The sequence below is a fragment of the Ambystoma mexicanum genome, chromosome 2q (assembly GCF_040938575.1).
Source record: "Ambystoma mexicanum isolate Mex_15411 chromosome 2q, UKY_AmexF1_1, whole genome shotgun sequence".
Classification (NCBI taxonomy): domain Eukaryota; kingdom Metazoa; phylum Chordata; class Amphibia; order Caudata; family Ambystomatidae; genus Ambystoma; species Ambystoma mexicanum.
Window position 1 is genome coordinate 703,616,835 of NC_090924.1, and position 25,777 is coordinate 703,642,611.

The following is a 25,777-nucleotide window of genomic DNA, read 5'->3' on the forward strand; positions in this document are numbered from 1 at the left end:
AATGAAGACCCGCTTCAAGTAATACAAAGCAATATTAACTCTATACGAGCTGCGCAGGTGTGACCGACAAGATAGGTGAAAAAAAAAAAACCTGTGGGACCTCGACGCGTGAAGGATTTTGGGTACACTACATGTCACTTTAGGGATAGTGTTAAAGTCACGCCCATGGCAATGTCCCTTTTCGATCTACGAAAGAAAGATGCAATACTCTATTACCACTAGACGTCTCACTATATGCACAGTGTTTATTTTCTAAGCAGTGTTTATTTTGAGTGTTGTGTGACATTACCTGCTTATAGTAATTTTTAGAGTGTTTTCTTGGCAATAAATAAATATAGTATTTGTCCAACTACTTGTCTTGAGTTTAATCCTTGATCTTGTTGACTGACTGTGGACCCTTGATCAGGCTCACCCCTTCGTGGGACTTGGTTTTAGGCAGAATCCTGTGCCGTTCCCTTGGGGAACACTGCAAAAAGATTAACACTACAGGAGTAAGCAGTAAACCCAATTGGTAGCAGTCTGTACCACCCAGATTTACCTGGTAGCTGTGGCTGAGCAGTCAGACTTCTCTCAAGAAGAATTAGGCAGTATACAGAGGATACACAATAGGGCCAAAAACACAGTAGAACAAGCAAACCCTGACCAGAGCTTCGTATCAAAAGTATATAATTATTTATTTAACTAACACTTTACAAAATACTCCAGCACTATTAATCAAAGCAAGTTCAAAACACAATCAGAAAAGTATACACACCTCCCTTAAGAATATTAAAGCACCACTTTTTGTCAAAACAGAGGTGAGCGCGTAACTTAGATGGCACTCCAATAATTGGGTTAAAAGGAGAGAAAAAGACAGGTCATAAAAATAAAATCGTTCCCAACATTTTTCAGAGACAAAATTAAGTTACTGAAGACAGGGTATACTGTAGAGCCAAAGTTCATAGGCCAGGCCCACTTTGAATGTAGCAAGGCGAAATGTGCCCAAGATCACACGGTTTAGCAATGCATTAAAGTCTTTGTAGGAATGTTCAAAGGAGGTTGGGTGGTTCAAAAGATAAAGTTAGAAGGTCCGGGGGCCAACCCAGTTGGAAAGCCAAGGATTTAAGGGTCACCTTGAGCAAACCGAAGAAAGGGAGGCAAGGTGGAACACAGTACCTTTAAAGTTGAGGAAGCTCCAGCGGTGGCAGTTCTTTCTGGCAGCGGGTGCAGTTCGTGGTTTCGACCAGGGAAAGAGAGGATCTCGTTGAGGAGGAAACTTGAGTCGTTGCACTGCCTAGCGAAGAAACCAGCCGCAGAGTTCGTCGGTTAAAAGGTGCGTTCCTGGTATTCGCGGTCACAGTGGTGCAGCTTGACTATCCGGCCGCCGGGGTGCTTTGCACAGGAAATTCGACCAAGAGAAGTCCTGGAAGGCGAAATGGCGAACTGGTTGATCCCACCAGCTCAGAGGAAGAAGACTCTTTCAGCAGAAGATCTTCTCTTGTCATCGGGAAAGTGGTGAGGTTGTTGCAGCAGGGCTCCACCGGTGGTGTCGTCGTTGCAGATTGCTCAGCTTCTCCCCTCTTCGGATTTCTTAGGTCCTGTGGCGACTTCTCAAGTTCCAGTCCCAAACGCCCTGCTTTTATGCGACAAAACCCCCATTCAACAGCCTAGCTGTCACTCAGACATGCCAAGTGGTGAGCCGGGCAGCTCACCACTGGTCCAATCAGAACAGAGTGACTTGGGTTGCTAAGGCAACGCAGTCCAGGGTGCCAATTCCCCCACCCACACATCCTGTGGAACCCAGACAGAGTGGCACCAGTAGGAGGGCTTATGTGGGCTTATGTGGAGAAGCCCGCGAAAAAGTGGAACAAAGGGCCCAACCTTGGTTGGAGTTACAGAGACGGACGCAAACACCATTTTAGAAAAGAGTTCTGGCAAAAAGACCCAACCAGTGATTTAATATTGAATAAATAAACCAGCAGTATCTTTAACATTGCACCAAAAAGTGGCGAGTTTTAAAATGAATGGGAAAATCCCATAGGAAATATTCCGGTGGAATATGTTGCATGGTGGTAACCACTGCCACCAGCCAGAAACTCGACAAGGGGGGACTGGCCAGTGCCCCCTTGAAAACAGACCGAGGGGCAATCGAATTAACCCCTTCCAGTACTTCCACAATATGATGGTTTGTACTGGTTCTGTTCACAATTTTGGACTAGTAAAGTCAATGGTGACTTTACATGCCCTGGGAGACAGTAGTCAGTCCCAGGGTATGGAGTCTATGCTTGGGGGTCACTATGACACCCCTGTGTTACTGCACTGAGGGTGCTGTGTAACACACACAAAAACAGATACCCTATGGAGTAAAAAAAAACATAGCCCATAAGCACACACAAAGTCAAAGACATACCTCAAATCATGCCTAAGAGTGGGAGGAAAAGAGTCTCACTCTTAGCAGGAGAAAAAAACAAACCCCAAAAATCCAGCAAAGCTGCTGGGGTACTCACTAGGTTTGGGAAATTAGCCTTATAAGAGAATTCTCCCTAACACTTAGCCTTGACCACTCCATGCTACCTTGATTGGTTTATCTACAGCTGCCCGGGTTGTTCCTGTTCACTAACTAGGTTGTCCTCCTATACATCTGTCCACCAGGCCAGAGTATAGAAATCAAGTCTATCAGACACCATAACCATGACTGCCTTTCATAGCTTATGGGAGGACTATTTGTATAACTTAAGAACTCCAAAAACTAGGCTACTTTTAGGACTTATTTATGCCTTTAATTGAACTATTGCCCATGTGCTGCTGGTGAAAGTCATGTGTTGGGCTTTTGCGGTCTTCCCTTTCTCACCTGAGGCCTCGATTACTATTATTCCTTTTCTCCACATGTTCAATTTGCAACACTCAACTTCTGTTGGTATTTAAAGTGAGGTAGTGTCCATTTTTGACAGCTAATGTTTTATATGTATAGCTATTTACTTGTATGTGTGCAATCTTTTACTTGGTCTAAGTTATAAGTGATTTTTACCCTATACCAGTGTTTACTGTAGGGAAGGCATGGTATCACAAGTATGACACTGAATGGATACAATTTGTAAAACCTTTATTGAAAATGTTGGGGTCTGAGAAACTCCTATTCTATCCTATAACTAAGATGGGCGTTGTCTTGACCAAACGATAACAGTCCTAGTGTAGTCCGTCAAATCAAAATAGCCTACACTAACAAAAACCTAATACCTGCCCTATCTCTTGTACAAAAAGTGTAAAGAGGAGAAATGTATGCAAAGGAAAAATCAGTGTTCAAAAGAATAAAAGGTGGTTGAAAGAGCTCTCCTCCTCATGTTAAACCTCAAATAGTAAGGCTGTCCTTGTAGGCAGAATGACACTTTAAGCAGTTCCAAACCACGGATTGAGGCACGCCTAGCCTGCCACGTTCAAGTGCCTTTCTTGACTTTCAAAATTGTATTTCAACGTAAAGTTCACAAAGGTCCCCCCTCTGCCGGGCTCAGCCCTTACAGTGCAGAGATCACCTAGGTCCCCCTCAGTCGGGCTCAGACCTCTCATGTCCCAGTTCAACACAAACTTGCCAGGGGCTCCTTTGCCCAAGCTTATTGTACTTTGGGTCTCCTTCACTCAGGGACGGACACTTTTCAGATGTCCAAGATTTTTGAATGTTCGTGTCTCTCTTTACAGACCACTTCAACTCAAAGTTCATGCTCAATTCACTTTTGCCGTTTGTTCGCTTTATAACTTCAATGTACCTTTCACTGAGACTTTCGAATGGGCTACTTCCTTTCGCAGGATCACTCCGTTACTTAGTATCGCTGATCTCACAGCTGCCTTTCACTTCAAAGTTCATTCACAGGTCTGCCTTTCTTCGCGTCTCTTCCACACGCATGCAGCCTTTACTTGTGATATAATGTTGCTACTTCATTTGCTTTAACACGCACCGGTCTCTTAGGTCGTTTGCCAACTCACTGGCTGTGTGTGCTTCTTACTTGCTTTGCTATTTCCAATTAACGAGTCACGGTTCGTACCAAAGGCTTGGCTCGCCTCCCCAACTCTGCCTTTCACCCAGGAGGGCTGGCGTCTTTGGAACACAACGCAATCTTCACTTGTGGATCTGGCCTTCTCCACTTGTCTTTTGCAGTCTGCCGGAGGCAACAACCTCCATTAGGGAAACCATGGGGTTTTCGGCCTGCTGCTCTCGGCCCTTGGTCCGTTGCTCTTCTCCAGTAGGTGTGCCTTCGTTCCGGAAGTTCTGCTCGTACTCATGTTCCACCTTATTCCGAGTGTGACTTTAGGTGTTGCCTTTTATTCGTGTGAGGACAACTAACTGGTATCAGACGTGTGCACTTAGTGTAAAGTGCCCGACTTCGCCAGACCGGAATAACAGGACATGTACAGTTTGATGTGAGAGTTAGTCTGGTTACTCTCAGTCATCCTCTTCCACGGCCCAGTGTTTGTGTAAAAAGAGGAAGGGGGGAGGAGGTGGAGTATCATACAAAATAGGATGGAGTAGATTAACAAAAACGGGGTGAATACCGCATCTCACCATCGGCTGTCTCATCCCCACTCGCTGAAGACCCCTTACCCTGGTGGTCATCCTGCACTGGTCCACCCCCAGGAACTGGATCCAAAAGCGATGGCCGGGTCCTGGCCACCTGGATGACAAGTCACTGAGGATTAGCGGGTGAGATACCCTTTGGTTTCTCACATTACCCACACCAAGAGAATGCCTTACTGGGACATCACATTAACAGTGAGTTTAATCATCATGGTTGACTCAAGGTTTGTCTTTCTAAAGCCTCACGCTAGTTTTGGTTTAAAAAAAGAAAACCTAATGGGGACAGTGCATAAGTGAAGATAGAGAACCATGGTGAAAGATCAATGGTCCCTTAAACCTCACAATTGGTCATTACAGTGAAACATTTACCAGGTAACAGGAGTGCCTCTGTAAAAAAAAAAAAATCTTCAGAGGAATAAACAGGAAGAATCAGTGCTAAGAAAATATCATAGAAACAACAACTCGGGAAACAAATAGCATAATTAACTTTTGGGCACTCCAAATGCTTGTAGATAGAACGGAGTCAGAGCAATCAACGATTAAATGGCAAGAACAGGACTTCCCTACTCTGTGCAAAGGGACTCAAGTCTACCAACAGCACCTAGCAATATATGTTCACTCTGGGAACCAGCATTCTAATGTGGTTGTAAGGCAATTTTGCTCAAACACCTAACAAAACGTTACAGAACGTGCACCAAAAAGCTACAAAAACTGAAAACAGGCCAATTAAGTATGCAGCAAGACGATACCTATGAGCAGATTTGGAATAGTAAATATAGGGAAATTCTCAAAATGATTAATTCAACTTACAGTGTGTTAAGGAGAATTCTCAGAAATGTGCTAATTCCCTGCACCTTAGAGACCCAACAACTTTGCTGGATTTTGAGGACTTGATTTTTTTTTTAACCTGTAGAGTGTGACCCTTTTTCCCCACTCTCATGTATTTTATTGTGATATTTTAACACTGTTTCTTTTGCTTGTGGAGTCGGAGAAACTCCATAGGCACATTTTAAACTGTGTCACACAGCACCTTCAGTGCAGTAACACAGGGAAGTCTTTCAGATTTCCCCAAGGTTTAAATACCTTCTCTTGGATAAACTACTGTTTCCAAGAGCAGTAAAGGGAAATTGACTTTACTTACCACAGTAACTTACAATAGAGTGCTGGAGGGGTTACCTAGTATCCCCTTTGTCTAGTTTCTCATGTAACATTTTTTATGTTACCCTTTTCGCACTGAATGGCTGGTGGCAGTGGTTTTGTTTTAACTACCATGGTGTGCCTTTACCGCAGGCTGCGTTCGCAGCTAGAGTAAATCACCCACGGGAGCCATCTTTGTCAAAATGGCGCCCAATCTTTTTTCACCATTTCTTTGTGGAACGGTCCTTCTTGAGATTTACTCTGCGCGCCAAACCAGGTTTGGTCTCGTTGTTCATTTTGCCTTTGGCGGGATTCACGAGTGAAGCCCACTTCTGGCTCCAGAGTGTCTGAGGTAGGCAGGAAGTGAGCGAGGTGCCCAAAGCTCCCTGTGCTTAGTCTCCTAGGAGTCCCAAATGCACTCTGTGATGATTGGCCGTATGACTGTCCGGCAAAGACAGCCACCCTGCTGGGTGACTGACAGCTAGGCTGGAATGAATGGGAGAGAACTGAATTGGATTGGAAGGCAGAGTCGACCACTGAACGAAGGAACCGAAGAAGAACTTGAAGAGGATGCCTGCTGCAACTCCTGGACTGTTGGTTTGCCCGGTGAAACCCTACTGCAGTGCCGAAACCCCAAGTATGCATTGACAGAGAAGCCCCTGCACGGACGACTTCTCCCCTTGAGTTGGTGAGACCAATCAACGCCAAAGTAAGCCATCTGGACATCCATCTCTGAGCTGGTTGAATTCCACAGAGTTGCTGTTGGAAACCGTATAGCCAGGGAGAGGAACACCAGATTGTGTGTGTTGCTTTTAAGCTGGTCTAGAGCTTTTCGGAAGATCCTCCGGACTCCCAAGAAGCAGAACTGACCGAGCTGAGCCCCAACAGAGTGCGGGACCCCAGAAGCAAGGCAAGCCCACCTCGACAGCCAGGATCCGCAGTGTTGCCATTTGCGGTAGATGCGAGGAGCTGAAACACTGAACAGCCACTGAAAGTGAAGTTTGCCGGTTGCAAGTTTAGTTCGGACCATCCCAGTGCATTGCAGGAGTCACCCGAAATTCTCCCTCTTGTCCCCATGACTGAGGCCCAGGAACAGCGAGATCTGCAGAGCTGCACAGGAACAGAGGTCATCAGCTGCATCTTTTTCTTAATTTCTAAGGTACTGTAAAAGGTCTGAGAACTTACCTCTTACTGTACAGTGATTGCCACTTCAACTAACAAGTCTAATCAGCTTGTGGCCCTACATTTGATTCTTCTTTTCACCAAAGACTCCTAAGAACTTGTGCAAAGACTTTTCCCATTTACTTACCAGAAGTGCTTCATCCTATACAAGACTTCTGCCCAGCCTATTGAACTGAATGACTCTTCTAGGAAAATCTAAAAGTACTTGCCTGCTTAAGAATATTTGTGGTCTCTTGTTCTAATAACCTTTGCCTTTTACCAACTTTTAAGAGTATTCTAAATGCCAACAGTAAGATATTGTTGTCCCCAGCACCCTAGTTATTGAAGTTGCCTGCGGGTGTAGGTTGTGTCTGTGGGCCATCCCAAAAGGGTCTTTACTGATTTAGAAACTCAGAGCGTACAGTATTGAAGTGTATTTGTATGTTAGTATTCTATTGCTCCCTTCTGAAGCAGGCTTTATAACTGACTGATAAATTAATAATTGTTTATGCAAGAAACCTTGAGTGTGATATTTGAATACCTGTAACTGTGAATCTTTGTGTAACTCCACTACAACTCACATTTTCCCCTCTTGAGATAAGCCTGGCTGCTCAACACGCTTCCAAAACTGTGTAGTAAAAGCTTATACCAAAGGTTGGGTTGCCTATACCTATAGTCATAGTTATTTGTAGTGCTGCATACAAACTTTGTTTAAAAGTGAGAAAGAAGACTGGATTATTCAACTACTTTATCTGAGATCATGAAAAAACATGAAAGGACAATCAGATAGTTAACAACAAACACATGTAATATCAGTGGATTTGGCATCAACTGTTCTCTGCTTTCTTTAAAATAAGAGTAGATTAACAGAAGCATGTTCAGACCTTTAAACATCTTTGATGATATTCACCAAAACCGTAAAACAATTAGAGATAAATAGTTCTTACCCCTGGGAAAATCACGGGACCAAGTCCATTTTTTAACTTTGATCGACCTCTTCCTCCTCGCCCAGAAAGCGCTGAGCCACGCGGTCTTCTCTTCCCTGGGAATCCAGAACCACGACCCTATATAATACAACACAAACATGCTTTAAGGCATCATTGACATTTAAACAATCTACTAGGCTATTTGACGGGGTGTGTTTTCACCCAAGCAGCCAGTAATTTTCTTTAGTCCTGACCAGTTAATAACTCAGTATGATTAACTGGGCCCACAGCATTAATCTTTAGAAATGCCCATTAAGTGTAGATTTGGTCTACTCCAAGGGGCTCAATCCAACTGTTGTAAAAGCATTGCATTCAAAAACCCGGGAAGTACATAAGGGCCAGAAGAGGGGAAAATGCAGAATAAGCACTTAGGAAAACAATATATTTGCTCCCATATCCAACATGAAGGCACTCACTATAGAGCTGCCTTCCCAAAAGCTGCATGGCAGACCATAAAAGGATTAAGAATATAGCCAGGGGTGCTGGAGGACAAGGCGGCACATTTGTTCACTAAAGACAACAAAACTAGCATTGTAAAAATACAGCAGCGAGGTTGCATACGGCTTTCAACACTAACAAAAGCTATCACTGATGCCACTTAAGGCACTGGAATGTCATCTAGCAGTAAACAGTTTGTGTAGGAACTGATGTAACCAGAGCTTTAATGCTCGACTTCTAAACCAAACAAGATTAATCCAAAAAAACTGTTGAGAAGGGAAACGAAAAATACAAGCCAAAGCGAAAGGAAGATGAGAGAGAGGGATTGGGAGTGCCCATTTTCATCAATTAAATTTGCCCCCCACTCCCCCGAAAGGTGGCCTTCCCCAAACGGCAACCTGTCGGGTAACTGCATACGCTTACTGCGCATGTGGTGACGGATGAGGATGCAGTGGGGGATTGGGTGGGCACGGGGGGTGTTGTGTGTATGAATGTGTTTCAGGTTGAGCACGGTAGGTCCAGGGGTGGCGCAGGTGGCCCCCACCCACTGAACACACCGCAGGCAGAGGGGGTAGCTAACAGGGGTGTCCACCACATAAGGCGCTGCCAGGTAAAATGGCGCGCAAAGGGAAGGTTTCCATGCAGCTCCGACACTGGGCTAGGGAACCGGTTTTAGGGGAAAACTGCTTGCATGAAAAAAAACAGATTCATGGGATAAACATCTGCCTGATGTTAAAGATACAAAGAGGGTGGAGCGAGAACAATTACTAATTTTTACCAATAGATTTTGGGGACTTACTCAAATGGTTCAAAGCTGAATAAACTTTACAGCCACGATTGTGGAACATTACTCCTATTAACATGCCATATAGGATACTCTGCTGTGGTTAAAAAGGTACCTCTGTGCCTCTTCAGCAATCAAGCATACCTCAAGATAACTTGGCCAGATAATACAAATGTGTATGCTGGCCCTTTCTGCATCTAAAATAGACCGCAACATTCAAGGCAAGCCAGTAAAGGAGTACTGTTTGGTAATACATAACCTTTTTTTTTCAAAATAACATTTTATTCAAGTATTAATCAGAGACAACAAGAAAGAAACAAATTTAACAGTAGACATCGGAGTTAGCGCATGATTGTGGTAAAATAGTTCATTACAGTGGAAGGAATAGATAATAGGAGAGGGAATTTAGTATGCAACTCATTCATAGCAGTGTTTGGGCGGGAAAATGGCGAGAGGGGGAAATGTCTTAATACTGGACTAGTCCACGTCCATGCGAAGATCAGTTCAGCCAGCGGACGCTAGGCGGCTTTAGTGTAAGGGCCGGGTAACGGTCTGCGTAGTCCATGAATGGGGTCCAAGTTTTCTGGAAGGGAATGAGGTTGCCCAGGTGAATTGCAGTGATTTTTTCCGCAGTAACAATATCCCAACACTTGGCCCACCATAGCGGGATAGAGGGGCCCTCGTGGTGCTTCCCGAGACTAGCGAGGGCAATTTTGGCCGCCAATAATAGATGAGTGCAAAGGCGAGCAGCGTTTCCTGACATCGGTACATCCGCCTCCCCCGGGTCACCCAGCAAAATTATTCCGGTGTCCCACGGGTTGTTCAGGCCTGTTATTGCTCGGACATGCGCCAGAACCCCCTTCCAATAGTGCGCCGCCTTAGGGCAGTCCCATAGGAGGTGGAAAAGCGAGCCCTCTTGCGTGCACCCCCTCCAACAGTTCGTTGAGGGCCTCGCGCCCACTTTATGCAGTTGGGTTGGTGTAATATAGTACCTGAAGCATACTTTATATCCCCCTTCCCTATTGGTAACACATTGGGTACTTTTATGGAGTCTAGACCAAATTTTGTCCCAAACATCAGGCTCCAGTGAGCGGCCCAAGTCCCTCTCCCAGTTCAGCATGTACCTTTCCTTCGCTTCAGGGTTAGCTTTTTCTAAGAGTTTGTAGAGGGTGAAGATATTACCTTTTGGAGGGGATGCTGTCAGTGATAGTTCGAGGGGGGTTAGGTCCCTGGAGCCACGTTCTCTTACGGAGCGTTGTGAGATCCAGTGCCGTATCTGAGTATATCGGAATCGTTCCTCCTCGATGATATTGAACTTCACCTTGCAGTCCTCAAAGGTAAGCGGCTGGCCTTCCTTTAAGAAGTCTGAGATTTTGTGGACCTCCTGCCATTTGGTGAAGCTACGGGTGCAAAGGCCAGGGGAGAAGCCTGGGTTACTTCAGATAGGAGTTAGTGGGCCCAGTGAGGTCTTGATTCCCCAGTTTCTGTTTACAGCTTTCCAACAGTCCACTGTGTTACAAGTTGCTGGAAGCAGAGACATTGCTAGTGGGATTTTCTGAGATTGGATGTGAGGCAAGTCAGAAAGTGGAGGGGATTTACACCATGCTTCCTCCAGTTGCAACCAGGCTGGGCGATCTACTGAGCGGGTCCAAGTGTAAGCGTGTGCGAGTTGAGCTGCGCGCCGATATCTAGAGATATCAGGGAACCCCAGGCCGCCAAGTTGTCGGCTGCGGATCATGATTTTCCTGACAATGCGAGGTCTTCCCCCCCCACCCCCAGATAAATTTCATGATATCCCGTTGTAGGGAGGCAAGATCCGCTTCCAGAATAGGAGTTGGGAGCGCGTGGCAATGGTACAGCACTCTGGGGAGTAAGTTCATTTTTACCGCAGCGGCCCGGCCCAGCCACGAGATTTTTTCTTTGTCCGACCGTTTCAGATCTGCGCGTAGTGATTTAAACAGCTGAGGGAAGTTGCGTTTGTAGATTAGTAGGTCGGATTTGGGGATCTGGATGCCCAGGTATTCCAGCGAGGTGTTGGCCCATGGGATGGAAACTCAGCACATAAGGTACTTCCCTGGCGCCTCGGGAGGTTGATCGGAAGGACAGAGGACTTGTCATAGTTCACCCTGAACCCAGAGCATGTTCCAAACGCTTCCAATTCATCGAGTAGGGGCTGTAGCGAGCTGGCTGGGTCAGTTATGGTGAAAAGTACATCATCGGCATAGAGCGCAACCTTGTGTTCAGTCCCGCCCACCATGACCCCCTTAATGTTAGGATTGAGGAGGATTCTTGCTGCAAATGGCTCCATCGAGAGGGCAAACACCAAGGGAGATAGCGGGCACCCCTGGCGAGTCCCCCTGGACATAGAGATGCTCCTCGATTTCCTCCCATTGACTCGGAGTTGCGTTGATGGGTGTACATAGCATGCCATTAACCAGGTTATAAAGTTGTGACCTAGGCCCATATGTGAGAGGGTGTACCGGATGAAGTCCCAGTTCACTAGATCAAACGCCTTATGTGTGTCGAGAGAGATTACCAGGAACCGAGTTTTCATCCTGTTCGCGGACTCGATATTGAGTGTGCGCCTGATGTTATCGTGTGTTCCTCTGCCCGGGATAAAGCCTGTCTGGTCTTTGTGAATTTGCTCGGGAAGAATCCTAGCCAGTCTGGTCCCAAGAACCTTTGAGTAGATTTTCCCGTCCGTATTCATTAGGGCGATTGGCCTATAAGAGGCCGCTTGCTGAGGGTCCTTTCCCGGCTTCTGCAGTAAGATGGTGGTTGATTTGGCCATAGTGTGTGTTACCTTTTTGGTAGATAGAAATGAGTTGAATAGCAATGCTAGATGCGGGGTCAGAATGTGAGCAAATGATTTGTAAAACTTGGGCGTTAGCCCATCAGGGCCTGGGGCGGTGTTCTTAAGCGATTTAATGGCATCTAGAATTTCCTCTGCGGAGATCGGGGCTTCCAGGGAGCTTAGGGGGGGAAGAGATCGTGGGGGTGTGAAAGGATTTCAAATAACGCTGTTGTTGGACTCTGATCTCTTGAGATGTGGGTGGACCTTGCATGACCGCTTTATGGTGGTCCAGCAGGATTTCAATTATGTCTGAGGTGGCAAATTTACTTATCCATCAGACCCCTTAAGACTAGTGATGATGTTTCTAGTGTGAGTTTTTCGTAGTTTGTATGCTAGCAGCCGGTTCGCCTTATTGCTTTTGTGATAATAAAATTGTTTTGTGAATGCCAGCGCCTTCGCAGTGCGGTCGGCCAAGTGCATCTCCAAAGCCCTCCTTGCCTTTTTTAGTTCCCTGTCCGCCTTTCTGGAGTATTGGGTTTTTAGATCTTTTTCTAGGGAGGAATGTTTGGACTCTGATTGTGTGAGGAGTTTGGAGACACGAAATTGTTCAGAGGCAGCGCTAATAAATACCCCTCTTATAACCGGTTTCATGGTCTACCATAACAGCTCGATTGGTGTTTCGGGGTTCTGGTTTTCTTTCAAGTAGGTGACCAATGAGTCTTCTGCCTTGCCCCTGATCACCTGATCCAGTAGCAAGGAGTCGTTGAGCTTCCAGAATCTAGAAGGGGGGGGGGGGGATCTGGGCCTCCCGAGATAGAGAGGTTGCCGAGACTGGTGCATGGTCAGACACTGTTCTTGTACGGATTTCGATGTTGCTAAAGCAAGGGAATAAGGTACTGGAAGCCAGTAACGCATCGATTCGGGAATGACCACCGTGTGCGTTTGAAAAGAATGTGTAGTCATGTGTGTCAGGATTAGCTACTCTCCATAAGTCAACCGTGCCAGATTCCCTGAGAAATCTAGCAAATGCCAGGGCTCGGGAGAAGTCAGGGTTGGATGGGGGTAGGGACTTGTCCTTTATGGGGTTAGGAACTAAGTTAAAGTCTCATCCGACTAGGAGATGTCCTGAGGTAAAAGTTAGGAGAGGGGGGAGTAGCTCAGCTATGAATTTGTCCTGATTTGCATTTGGGGCATAGATCCCAGCGATTGTGATTAGTTGGTCTGCAATATGACCCCGGATGAGAAGGTATCTGCCCGATGGGTCTTTAACCGTGGGGTTGGATAAAGGGAATTTGTCACTTAAAAGAACTGCCACCCCTCGCTTCTTCTGATGAGTCTCCTGGAGAATTACTATATCTCTTTAAGGCTGCCAGCCTGTGCTCCACCGATTTGTGCTTCCTGGGGGAATTGAGACCTTGGACATTCCAGGTCAGGATGCGGACCTCTCTAGCGTTATTAGGGTCTATTACTTCTGGGTGCATAGCATGAATTGTGCAGGCAAGCTATGCAAGGGCTGCAGGGCTGTGGGACCTTCGAGTGAGCGTGGTATTGTGCTGCAATTACCGATGTCTACTAATAAAACTATAACCATTAATTGGGGATTTTGGGGAGTTGAACAGTTCTTTAAACCCAAAACTGCCCCCACCCTACCCCGCAACTGTGGGAATGAGACCATAAAGCTCATTCATGGGGTTACTGGTGGGCCCCGCCGCCGGGAGTTGCATCCCACTAACAGAGAAGCCACCCGGGTCATGAAATAAAGGATCCAGGGGCTGTGTAGAGCATATGGGCCTGGGGGAGCGTTCTAGAATGCGCGCCTATTGCTGTCCCCCTGGGTATTGGATGTTATTGTAGTATCTCCCGTGTAGGATGTGGGGAAGCTGTATAGCTGATGAAAATCAGGGGTTGCAGGGATCACCAAGAGAAGAAAGACTTTAGTCTGGAGTGTCGGCAACCGAAGGACGAGCGGGGACCTCCAATCAGTTCGGGTTATGCTGCTTCCGGGGGCCCCAGGCCTGCCTCCCCCACCAGCCCGGGACCAGCGGTTGGATATAGGCGAGCCGGGCTGGGATTGAGAACCGGTAGCATGATCCGAGTCCTCGTCTGCAGGTTTTGTTCCTAGGAATCGGCTTGCCTCCTTGAGGTTCCAGATTTGCCTGCGCACACCCTCCCCACTCGAAGCACAGAGATGTGGGGTGGCGCCATCGATATTGAACTTTCTTTTCCTGAAGCCATTCTGTAAGGTTACGAAGGGCTCTCCTTTATTTGAAGGGTTATGCTCGACAGGTCTTGGAATAGTGCGATGTTTGCACCTCTAAAAGTGATTTGTTTTGATAATCTGGCCTCTCTCATTATTTCCTCTTTAACCCTGAAGAAGTGGATCCGGGCGAGAACATCAGGAGGGGAGGATGAAGGTTGACTAGGTGCCGTACGGTGGACTCTGTCGATCTCCAGCGGGGTGCTGTCTGGGAGGGTTATGATGAACCTGAGCAGGTCTTTAACGAAGCTCTCAAGATCTGCGTTAGTGATTGAGGTGGGGATCCCGCAGATGCGGATGTTGTTGCGCTGGGAGCGGTTCTCGCTGTCCTCCTGTTGGAGTTCGAGTGCGTAAGATCTGGCTTCCAGGGTTGCGATTCTGTTTAGGCCACACTCTAGTTCGAAAGCGTTGTCACAAAGACCATTCTCCACCTCCTCTGTGCGCTTTTCCACCCTTCTGTCAAGAGATGCGATCTTCTTGGTGATTTCCTCCGTGCCCTTATGGATCTCCTTGGTAAGGGCTGCTAGCAGGTCTTTTAAGTATGTTTTGGTGGCGAAATGCTCGGCTTGCGGTTGCTGCGGTGAAGGAAGAGCGCTGGATGTCACGGCAGCGGTCCGGTCGGTCCCGCCTGCCTTGTTCTGGCCAGAGTTGGACATCATTGCTGCAATATCTGCTTGTTTCACCGATTTACCACTCTTTAGCATGGTCCCGCCGAGCGGTGGGAGCAGGGGAAGAGGAGCTGCTGCTGTACCGCCGAGACCACTCATAGATCCCGGGTCCAGCCCTGCCAGACAGGTCCAGTATCGGCGGCGGGGGTGGGGGGAAGAGTGCCCAGCCTCCCTCCATTGATGGTCAGTTCAGATCGGCACGGGCTAGGGGGATGCGTACAGAGTGGTTTTGTTAGCTGCCCGGCGATTTGTTCTTTGCAGGACCGGTGGGCCAGACTCTGCCGGTGGGGCAGAAAGCATGAGGCGGATTGAATGGGGCCGAGAGGAGCAGCAGTGAGGATAGCCGCGCCCTCGGTGAGCTCGGAGTCGTGGGCTGTGTCCCGCTGATCAGCTATACTTAAGGTCCCGCTGGCAGTCGCCGGAGCCCCCCACGGGGCAATGATGTGTCCGGGTTGGGGAGGAGGCTCCGTCCGATGGGGCTTCTCCCAGTGCCTCGCCGGAAAAGTGGCCGCAGAAGATGAAGCAGTGGGGTGCCCCACCCCCCACCGGGTCCTCGAATGCTACGGGTGCCCGGTCGCCATTTTAGATTTTCCCAAAAAAATCGGCTGGAGCGAACACGGCTCACCAGGCTTTCAGATGGCATATAATCGCTGCCAACTCCACACGATCGATGCAGCAGGACTTCATAATGCTGTAGATTCTAAGATCGGCTCTGTGGGAGCCCCAGGCCGCGGGGAATTCCCTCCGGCGACGGGGCTGTCCAGGAGAACCTAAGGAGCCATGCCGCACGGTCGGCTCCTGGCCATGCCCCTTGATACACAACCTTTTAAAGAAAAAGGCTATAGTTCGTTTCTTCGCTTTGGCAATGGCAATTGCATAGTTAATATATGCTTTTAGTCACAAATAAACAGATAATGAATTATTGCAGAAATCACGCCTTAATGAGCTGTTAATGGTGACTACTGTAGACTGATCCTTCTGAAGGCGGCCACCTAGCACAAGGTCATTGACTGCTCGTATTAACAACAATAGTGCTCCAGCATATAACCAATTAAGTTGCCCCACCTGTAAACGCTTGCCCTACTGGTTTTCATTTCCCTGCTTCAACTTGTAGAGACTGTAGTTTATGGAAGCGCCACTAGTCTTAAAAGCTCTGGTGGTGCATATATCACATCTGGGAAAACATAAATACAGCCATTATTCTATCTCAAACCTCAATGTTAGGAGAAAGACTTCACGAGGCACATGCAAACAAACTACAAAGCTTCCCTGAAATATCAGTGGAGACTTTCGTCAAACTGGTAAACCAAAGCAACAAATCAGGCTCTCCAGAAGACCCCTGTCCCCAGGACATATCCAAATCCATTCTCAAACAACGAACTCCCATGGAATACCACAGGAATCTCAACCTTTCCATCTCAACAGGTAAAGTAACACAGGACTTCAAATCGGCACACATCAGGCCACTACTCAAAAATACAGCAGAAAATGTAGACGACTTATACAACTACAGACCCATCTCCAATATCCCGTACTTAGCCAAACTGCTAGAAACAAGTTTACAAAGCAACCCAAGAATTCATAGAAGAGCACTGCCTACTAGACCAGGCACAAGTTGGCTTTAGACCAATGAGCGGAACGGAATCAGCTCTCATTTCAATATGCGACGATCTAAAATCAAACGCAGACTCGGACAGTACTACAGCCTTGATACTTCTTGACCTATCCGCAGCATTCGACACAGTCAACCACGACATCCTGATAACGAGATTAGAAGGACTGGGAATAACTGACACTGCCCTACTATGGAACAAATCATTCCTAACAGAGAACGGAAACCGTATGGATGAAACCTTTCAAGTCCAACCCAAGAGACTCCACATGCGGGGTACCACAAGGATCATCTTTCTCACTGCTCCTATTCAACATCTACCTATATCTAGTAATCAAAATCATCCAAAGACAAGGCCTCAACTACTACAACTATGCCAATGAGACAAATAATCTTCAAAATACAAGACACCCGAGAAGAATAATACACTGGAGAACTGCCTTTGTGATATATTCAACTGGATGAACTGGAACCATCTAAAAATGAACACAGGCAAAACAGAGATAATGATCGTCACAAAAAACAGAGGAGACATCGACTCCATCCCCTGGCCAAGTGAACTCGGTAGGACCCCAGCACCATCTTAGATTGTAAAAAACCTGGGGGTCCTGATGGACAACAACCTCACCCTAGAGCCACAAGTTAACGCTCTACTCAAATGCTTTCTCCTGCGATCAGCAAAAAGAATCCTACCGTTCCTATCATTCGCCAACCAAAAACACTTAGCATCATGTCCAGAGTAGACTACGCCAACAGCTTATACCTGGGTATGTCTAAACATATCCTAAAAAAACTACAACGCATACAAAATGCAGCAGCCAGACTTCTTCTAAAACTACCCCAAAAAGAACCTCACACCTGTGGTAAAAATACTACATTGGCTACCAATAAAACAACAAATAAATTTCAAATCAATGTGCATCACGCACAGAGCAATACACAATCAAGGCGCAGAATTCCTGAGATAAATTGCGCCTACACCTCCCGACAAGAACACTGAGAACAAGCAATGACATCCGCCTAGAACTAAATCCCTACAACAGAAAAAAAAACTCGGGAGGATCCCCTCTCTCTCACCAGGCACCAAAAACCTGGAATGACCTACCAAAGAATATACAGAACACAAGAAACCACCTAGCATTCAGGAAACTGCTCAAATCCTGGCTCTTCGCTGCATAACTAGTCTACCAACAAGAACACCCTTGCCGCTGAAACAACGATGAATAAAGATGAACAACCAAACACGAACAGAATCCAAGAAAAACCCCACGGCATTCCATAAAACAATATGAGATCACCACGAGGAGGACACTAAAGACTGAACACATAAAACAGACCAACACAGAAGCATTGCGACAAGTCATCCACCACAACCCGAAGTTCAGACACATACTCACAAGACAGTAGAGAAGAGGAGACAACAACCCCTGCTGTGACTCTCAAGGAGGAGAATAGACACCCCAACATCCCCATACATAGCCAATCAAAACCCAAAACTAAACAGTTCTAGATTACAACAGGAGTGCGCCGCCCAAACAAACATTCCATCAGGTGTAGGCCTTTACTCCACCATGCGGGATGACAATTCCAGCAGGGCTTTAAGAGGCTACTGAATCATTGAAACTGTCTCTCAAATCCAGCTGTGTGTGGTACTATACTCAATTGGTCTGTTGGGCATGGGCCTTTCCCATTGTACAGGACCCAAATCTAGCCGTTTTCGCACCATGCAGGAGTCCCGAAACCTAGGCAATCAGCCATACTGTGAACATTAGATGCCAACATATAACCCACTAACCAAAAGCTCAAACTTCGGCATACATAACTCACTCAAAATCACACAACCAACTCAAGCCGCATGCACCTCACCACACTGCAACAACACAAACTACCCCTACAGCACACGAGGACTGACATCGCTCTGACAGTCGCACCAAAGCTTGTCGCACGGTGTATACCGAGATGAAGCTGCCAACATAACACCACCAGTCTCACGCCGTTGGTGACGGGGCGAGGTACCAATACCCCTAACATTTAATATTTAACATTTCCCACACTTGGATGGAATTGTGGACACTGGTCGGAGTCGCCTCTGGGTGGGATTGTGGGGGCTGGCAGGTGCCGTACTTGGACGAAATTGGTGAATGTTAGCATGTTAAATGTCATATAACCCACCAACCAAAAAAAACTCTAAATCTCTGCATACGTATCTCTTAAAAACTCAAAAAACCATCTCTCGCACAACAACCCGCACGCACTTCACCACACTGCAACACATAAGCTGCACCAACAGCAAACGAGGACTAACTGATCCGATACTTGCACAAAGCTCAGCATCCGGTGTATACAGAGTTGAAGCTGCAAACAAAACACCACTCTTCTCACTATCCTACTCCCTCTTCACCTTACTAACCCATCCCACCTTCTCGTTTACAGATCCGCCAGAGCGATTGGAGACCAACTCCGTTGGTGACAGTGCGCAGTATAAATACCTTTAACATTTAACATATAACTGGCCTCATTAAAAAAGTCCATGAATTCTTTCACAAGTAATTTAAAGTCAAGGGCTCTGGATAGAAATGAGCCTGGTTTACATGGACTTTACATGGTCAAGGGCTGGCTATTGGCACTTGTCATGTTGTGCCTGCTGTTAGGCAAGATTGCATGCAGTACCCTGTGGGAGACTGCACCAGCTTTGTCCTCTTGGTAATAGTTAACCCAACCTTTGGTATAAGCATGTACCACACAAGTTGGTAGAGTGACTGAGCAGCCAGGCTTATCTCAAGAGGGGTCAATATGAGCTGTATGGTTGAAACAGAGTTTCACAGTGACAAGTATCCAAATAAACACTTACACTCAAGGTTTCTTTATTAAACAATTATTTATTAAATTTACAGTCAGTTGAATATGCCTCTTAAAAGGGAGCAATTATATAACACTTAAAATACACTTAAAAAATACACACCGTTTACATAAATAAGTAGATACCCATTTGGGATGGCACACAAACACTTCCTACACGATGAGGTGACTTAAATAACTAGAACAGTGAGGACATCGATATATCACTGGCACATTTAGAGCAATACTGAGTTTGGAGTCAAAAGCAAAAGGTTAGGGAATCAAACAATGGTTAATATTCTCAAGCAGTTAAGTACTTTTGTACCTCCCAATGCAATGTAGATTAACCCTTTCCCAGCTACACAAGTTGTAGAATGTGCGACTTTTAGGAGGGATAGTTAAAGCACAAAGTCAGAGGTAAAGAGTCATTCAGGGAGCCAGGACAGCCAAAGTCAATTAAGCAAAAATCTACGGGAGCTGAAGCACTTCTTGAAGGCAAGTAAAAAAAAAAGTCTTGCACAATATTTTAGAAATCTTTGTAGAAAATGAAATCACTGTTGGCCCACAAGCTGGGAGGCTTGCGTAGGGCAAAGCTGCATGCAACTCTCCAACAGGCAACCAAGACAAGTCTCAACTGAGAGCTAGCAAGCCTAAACAAGAGGTAAGTACCTCTTAGTTTACAGTACCTTAGGTCTGAAGAAATTGGTTCCAGCCAGCTTCTGTTCCAGTTGTAGTATGGCAGATCCTTTTTTCCCTGGACCTCAGTCCTGGGGACAAGAGGGAAGACATCTGGGAAGACATTCTGCACTACGAATTGAAGGTCAGCGGCAGCTAAGGGAAAACTTCAGCTAAGCAGTACTTTGCGGTTTCAGCTTCTCGCGAATAGCACCACCGCCGTTCTCGGATACCTTATGGACTTTCCACGCATCAGGGGTCCAGCACTCTGTTGAGGTGGCTCAGGTTTGGTCAGTCCTGCTTCATAGGAGTCTGGAGGATCTTCCTGGAGCTCGGGTCGGACTTAAAGTCGACACTCTATTCTGGTGTTCTTCTCCCTGACAATCGGTTCCTGCAACAGCAATGGAAGTACAGCCAGCTCCGATAGGATTTCCAGATGAGTTCTTCTTGGGGTCGATTGGTCCCACCAACCCAAGGGGAGAAGTCGTCCTTTGCAGGGCTTCTCTAGTCGCAGCGAATTGGGAGCTTCTTCAATGCAGCAGGGCTTCACCGGGCAAACTAACGGTCCAGGAGTTGCAGCTGGCGTCTCTTCCAAGTTCTTCTTTGGATTCCTTCGACCAGTGGCGCCTCTGCCTTCCAAGCCAAAAGCCTCTCCCATTCATTCACAGCCTAGCTGTCACTCTCAGCAGGGTGGCTATCCTCCAAGGACAGCCAGCCAGCCAATCGCCATTGGGTGCATTCCTGTAACCAAGGCGATTAAGTACAGGGAGTTTTGGCCACCTCCCTCACTTCCTGCCCTGCCAGACACACTGGAGACAGAGGCGGGCTTCACTGGTGAACCCCGCCAAACACAGCGAACAAAGGGACCAAACCTGGTTTAGCACGCAGAGTAAATCTCAAGAAGAACCTTTCCAACAATAATAAATGGCAAAAAAAGAAGACCGGGCCATTTTGACAAAATGGGCACACATGGGTGCTTTACTGCAGCTGCAACCCGCGGTAGAAACACAATGGTAGGGAAAGCTAAACCACTGCCACCAGCCATTAATTGTAGAAAGGGTCAAATCAAAATGTTACACGATAAACTAGACAAAGGGGATACCAAGTAACTCCTCCAGCACCGTATGGTAAGATAGTGTGTGCTGGGTCTAGAAAGTTATACATTTAAGTAAAGTCAATTTCACTTCCCTGATCATGGAAACAGTAGTTTAACCAAGAGAAGGTTTTTAAACCTTGGGGAAATCTGGAAGACTTCCCTGTGCCACTGCACTGAAGGTGCTGTGTGTCACAATGTAAAAAAATGATGCCTATGGAGTTTGTCAGACTCCAAAACCAAAAGAAAGAGTTCAAATCCATGTAAAATACGAACAAGTGCGAAAAAGGTCTCACTCTCTCCAGGATAAAAATGTAAAAGTACTAAAGTCCAGCAAAAAAGAGCTGCGTGTCTCTAAGGTAGAAGGGAATTAGCACATTTCTGAGAATTCTCCCTAACACCTGCCCATTGCATTAAGCTATTTGCTTACACCATGCTTTTGCACCATTTAGAGTATCTCAGACTACAAAACAAAACTCAGCAAATAGTCATGTGTTTACACAAGGTGTTCCTGTTGGGAATGCCCCATATAGATTCATTCAAGTCTTAATAAAACTATTCTTGATCACTGTGCATGTCATCTCATTGAGATAGGCAAATTAATGGGTAATGAAAAAAACTTACTATATGTATATCCAATGATTATTTTGCACTGACAAATCAGCCATGGCATTGTGAAGGGGTGCAAATGGAAGATATAAGCGGCCACCTGGAGGGATATAATTCTGAATCCATAGCAAAAATCCCTATCACTCAGTCTAGGGAGAAGATGGCACACCATGAAGAGTCTCTCGACAACCAGTTGTCAAAATGGAAACACACGTGGACCCTCTTTCAATGGCAAGCTGCAACAAAGTACTTCAAACTTTGGGGAACATTCGGGGAGCAAAAGGAGCATTTTCGTTTTACAGATTAATTCATCCCCACACCACAATTAGCTGTGCCTAGGGCAGAGGATCTCCCAAGTCCAGTTTTTAAGAGGCAACGCAATTCCATGTTTTCAGCCTACACACAGTAAATACATTTAAATGCAGTGAAATTAAATGTGTTCTATTTACATAGTCAGTGGTTAGTCTGACAACCTGGTGTGGCTGAAGTTCTCAAGTCCAGATAAAAAAAAAAATATATATATATATATATATATATAATATTTCTATTTGGTTTGTACAGTAAACCTTTACAAACATTTAACAAATGATTGATAAAATAACTTTGTACATGTGAAAGTCACCTTTGACAATTCGGTATACATAGGATACAAACATAAAATAAATGATATTCATAAAGAGAAGCTCAAATTGCTTATCCTTTTTTAAAACCATTACAAAGGGAATTAAGATATTTGGTCTCTGATAAAGACAACAAATCTAATGAATATTCACATAAAATACATTTGAAAGAAAATGAAAACACCCGATTCTTTTTGGCGGATGAGAGCCCATAGAAGTGAATGGGCGTATGAGGGCCTTTGCAGGTGATTCATCTGCTTTCAAGGCGGGTTACACCCGCCAAAAGCGGGCGAGTTGAGAGCTATGCATTCCATAGTGTGTTTTGATGACATTCACATTTTTTATACCATTTTTTATACACACTTTGTGCGCAACAAGCAGACCTAGGTTACATTTTCTTACTGCTATACTTCTCTCATAGATTCTAAATCAGCATTAATTATGGTAAACATGCGGACAAGTGCAAACACCAACGAATGACTAGAACCCCACATGCATCTTGTTCAGAAGAGTTTTCTGGAGTTACTAGTGTGCCCAATGTTATATTTCCCCAACATTGTACTTCTGGCATCCTTAAAGTGGGGACACTAGTACCAGGTGTTTCAGGGTCTCAACTTGCTTTTCTTTGACGGTACAGAATCGACAGAAGCCCATATTACGAGTCTCCCAGACTTCCAATTTTTAATGCACTCATTGATCTACAGCGGATTGAATTTGAACCTCAAAGAGTCCGGGTTTTCTCACACGGAAAAAATGAGTGATATGGCATACAAGGAATCCTTTTTTTTAATAAAAAAAAAGCACATATTCCTGATACATAGAGTATTGTGCAAGAGCATCAATGGTAACAGTCCAGTTGTACCAGAATAGTTTATTTTTGACATACGCAGTGTTAGGCAGAATTGCATGCAGTACCCTCTGGGACCACCACATAAAATTAGGACTACAGGTGTAAGCAAAACCAACCTTTGGTACAAGTCTGTACTACACAGTTTTTGGTAGCGTGCTGAGCAGCCAGGCTAATCTCAATAGGGAATGTGAGCAGTAAGGTATACATTACTTACCGTAATCTGATGCTTTTATCTGCTTAGATTCACATGCTGTGCATAGGCCGACATCTAGTGGAAGCTGCACAGTATTACAGTTTTCGAACTCGAAAAGGGACGTCAAATAGGGTGTGCCAGTAATACTATCCCTAATGTGATGTCCCTTTACCCATTATCCCACACGCGTGTAGGTCCCTCAGATTGTATTTTTCTGACATGAAGTAGCATGAGAAGCAGCGCATGTTCAATAGTATCCAAGCAGATACGATAGACAAGCTCACAAGCATCCATGCGCCTTCTCTCAGAGGGGAGGAAGGGCAGGCGCATGTGAATCTAAGCAGATACAAGCATCAGAAATACGATTAGTGCGTATTGTATACCTTCTGATGTATGAGATATCTGCTTAGATCACATGGTGTGCATAGATTAGCAAGCAGGGTTATAAGGAGGTGGGATGTGAGAAGGGTCATGAGCGAACAAATGTCTTCGAACCGCTTGTCCCACTTGTGCATCTGTCTTGGAATGAGTGTCAATGCAGTAGTGTTGAGTGAAGGTTTGAACAGAGCTCCATGTAGCTGCCTTGCAAATGCTGTCCAGCGGGACATTTGCAAGGAACGCCAGAGTGGCTCCTGTGCCTCTTGTAGAGGGAACCCTGGGAGTAAAAGGCAGAGTTTTATCTGAGAGGGAATAGCACAGTTGGATACAGACTGACTATCCACCTGGAGATAGCAATTTTAGAAATGCGGTCACCCTCTCTGCCTGGTGCTATGGAGACAAACAATTGATCAGTTTTCCTTAGCGGTCTGATCTTGTCTACGTAGTAGAGGACCGGTTTCCTCACATCTAGTGTGAGGAGTTTCATCTCAGTCGAACTTGTGGGTTCTTGGAAGAAAGCCAGGAGCTCAATAGACTGGTTTACATGAAACTTGGAAATTAATTTAGGTGAGAACGTAGGGCGAGTACGTAAAACCAGCCTATCCTCATGTACTAAAAAGAAAGGATCCTGCATTGACAAAGCTTGAATTTCACTCACTCTTCTTACGGAAGTAACAGCCACTAAGAAGGCAGTTTTATAAGTCAGGTGTTTAAGACTAGAGTTGTGCATAGGCTCAAAGGAGGGCCCATGAGCTTGGCAAGTACCACATTGAGATCCCAACCTGGCGGCAGGTTAGAAACTGGGGGGTGAAGTCTTTGTACCCCTTCCATGAATGCCTTGATAACGGATATTTTCCACAATGAGAGTTTGCTCTGTGAAGTGGTGTAAGCTGACAAAGCCGCCATATGGACTTTTAGGTAGGTAAATACTAACCCAGCGTCTAACAAAAGGAGCATATAGGTTAGAATGCGAGATGGAGTACATTCTAAGGGGTTCATAAGTTTAGACTGGCACCAGATAAAGTGCTTCCATTTGTGAAAGTAACAGTGCCTATAGTGTTGGGCTTTCAAGCCTCTTTCAAGATATACATGAATCTTTGGGGGAGGTTGAGGTGGCCGAACTCTGACTTCGGGAGAAATGCTGCCTAGTTCATCGAGTGTGGCTGCGGGTGCACTGTTTGGTTGTAACGGCAGAGGAGTTGATGGGGTCGCACACTGCCAGTTTGCGCAGGTGTGGATACCATGGTTGTCTCGCCCACATAGGAGCAACTAGGATGACAGTCATTGGTTCCTTGTGGATCTTTTTCACCACCTTCCTCATGAGAGGAGTTGGTGGAAAAGCGTAGGCAAATATCCCTGCCCGGTTAATCCATAGGGCGTTCCCCCTTGGAGCCTGGCTGGGGGAACCTGGACACGAAGTCTGGGCATTGACTGTTTTCGCTTGTGGCGAATAGGTCTATTGTGGGGAAACCCCACAGAGTAGAGGTGTTGTACGACCTTTCTGCAGTTGCCATTCGTGTTCCTCTGGAAGGGGATCTCTGCTCAGAGTCTCCTAGCGAGTTGAGTTCCCCCCGGAACATGTTGGGATGACAGGTAAATCTTCGGTTTGAGTGCCCATTTCCAAATTTGTTGGGCAAGCCTGGACAGATTGAGAACGAGTGCCATGTTTAAGTAAAAAAAAAAAAAATTAACAATAAAATACCACAGGTGTGCTGTCTGTAAGGACCTGGACTGACTGGTTCGATAAGAGGGGTTTGAATGTCCGGAGGGCTCTGAAAACTGCCAGAAGTTCCAGCACATTGATGTGGTTCTGAGCAACCCTATGAGACCAGAGACTGAGCTGTGTGGTGAAGGTAGTGAGCTCCCCACCCTGTTAAGGAGACGTCTGTTGTGACAACGGCCTGAATCTCTAGATCGTAGAAGGGCTTCCCTTTCGTTAGATTCGCTCTTGCCCACCAGCGAAGATTCTGTACTAGTGATGGCAAACCGATCACTAGATCGTCCCACTTAAAAAAAAAACTTGCCTGAGACCACTGTTTCACCAACCATTCCTGCATGGGACGCAGGCGCACGTGGGGAACCAGGTAAATGCAAGACGCCATCATGCCTAGTGAACGCATTGCTTTGCGCACCCTTAT

The 25,777-nt window shown here is 46.0% G+C and overlaps 1 protein-coding gene across 7 annotated transcripts in view; it reads right to left on the reverse strand.

Moving 5' to 3' along the window:
- The window catches only part of KMT2C (lysine methyltransferase 2C), a 2,745,351-nt gene that overhangs the window by 1,995,071 nt on the left and 724,503 nt on the right, over positions 1-25,777 (reverse strand). For all 7 annotated transcript variants that reach the window (XM_069647923.1, XM_069647922.1, XM_069647921.1 and 4 more), the window contains one exon: positions 7,792-7,908. In XM_069647923.1, the coding sequence (XP_069504024.1) occupies positions 7,792-7,908 (117 nt within the window). The remainder of the gene's footprint in view (positions 1-7,791; positions 7,909-25,777) is intronic.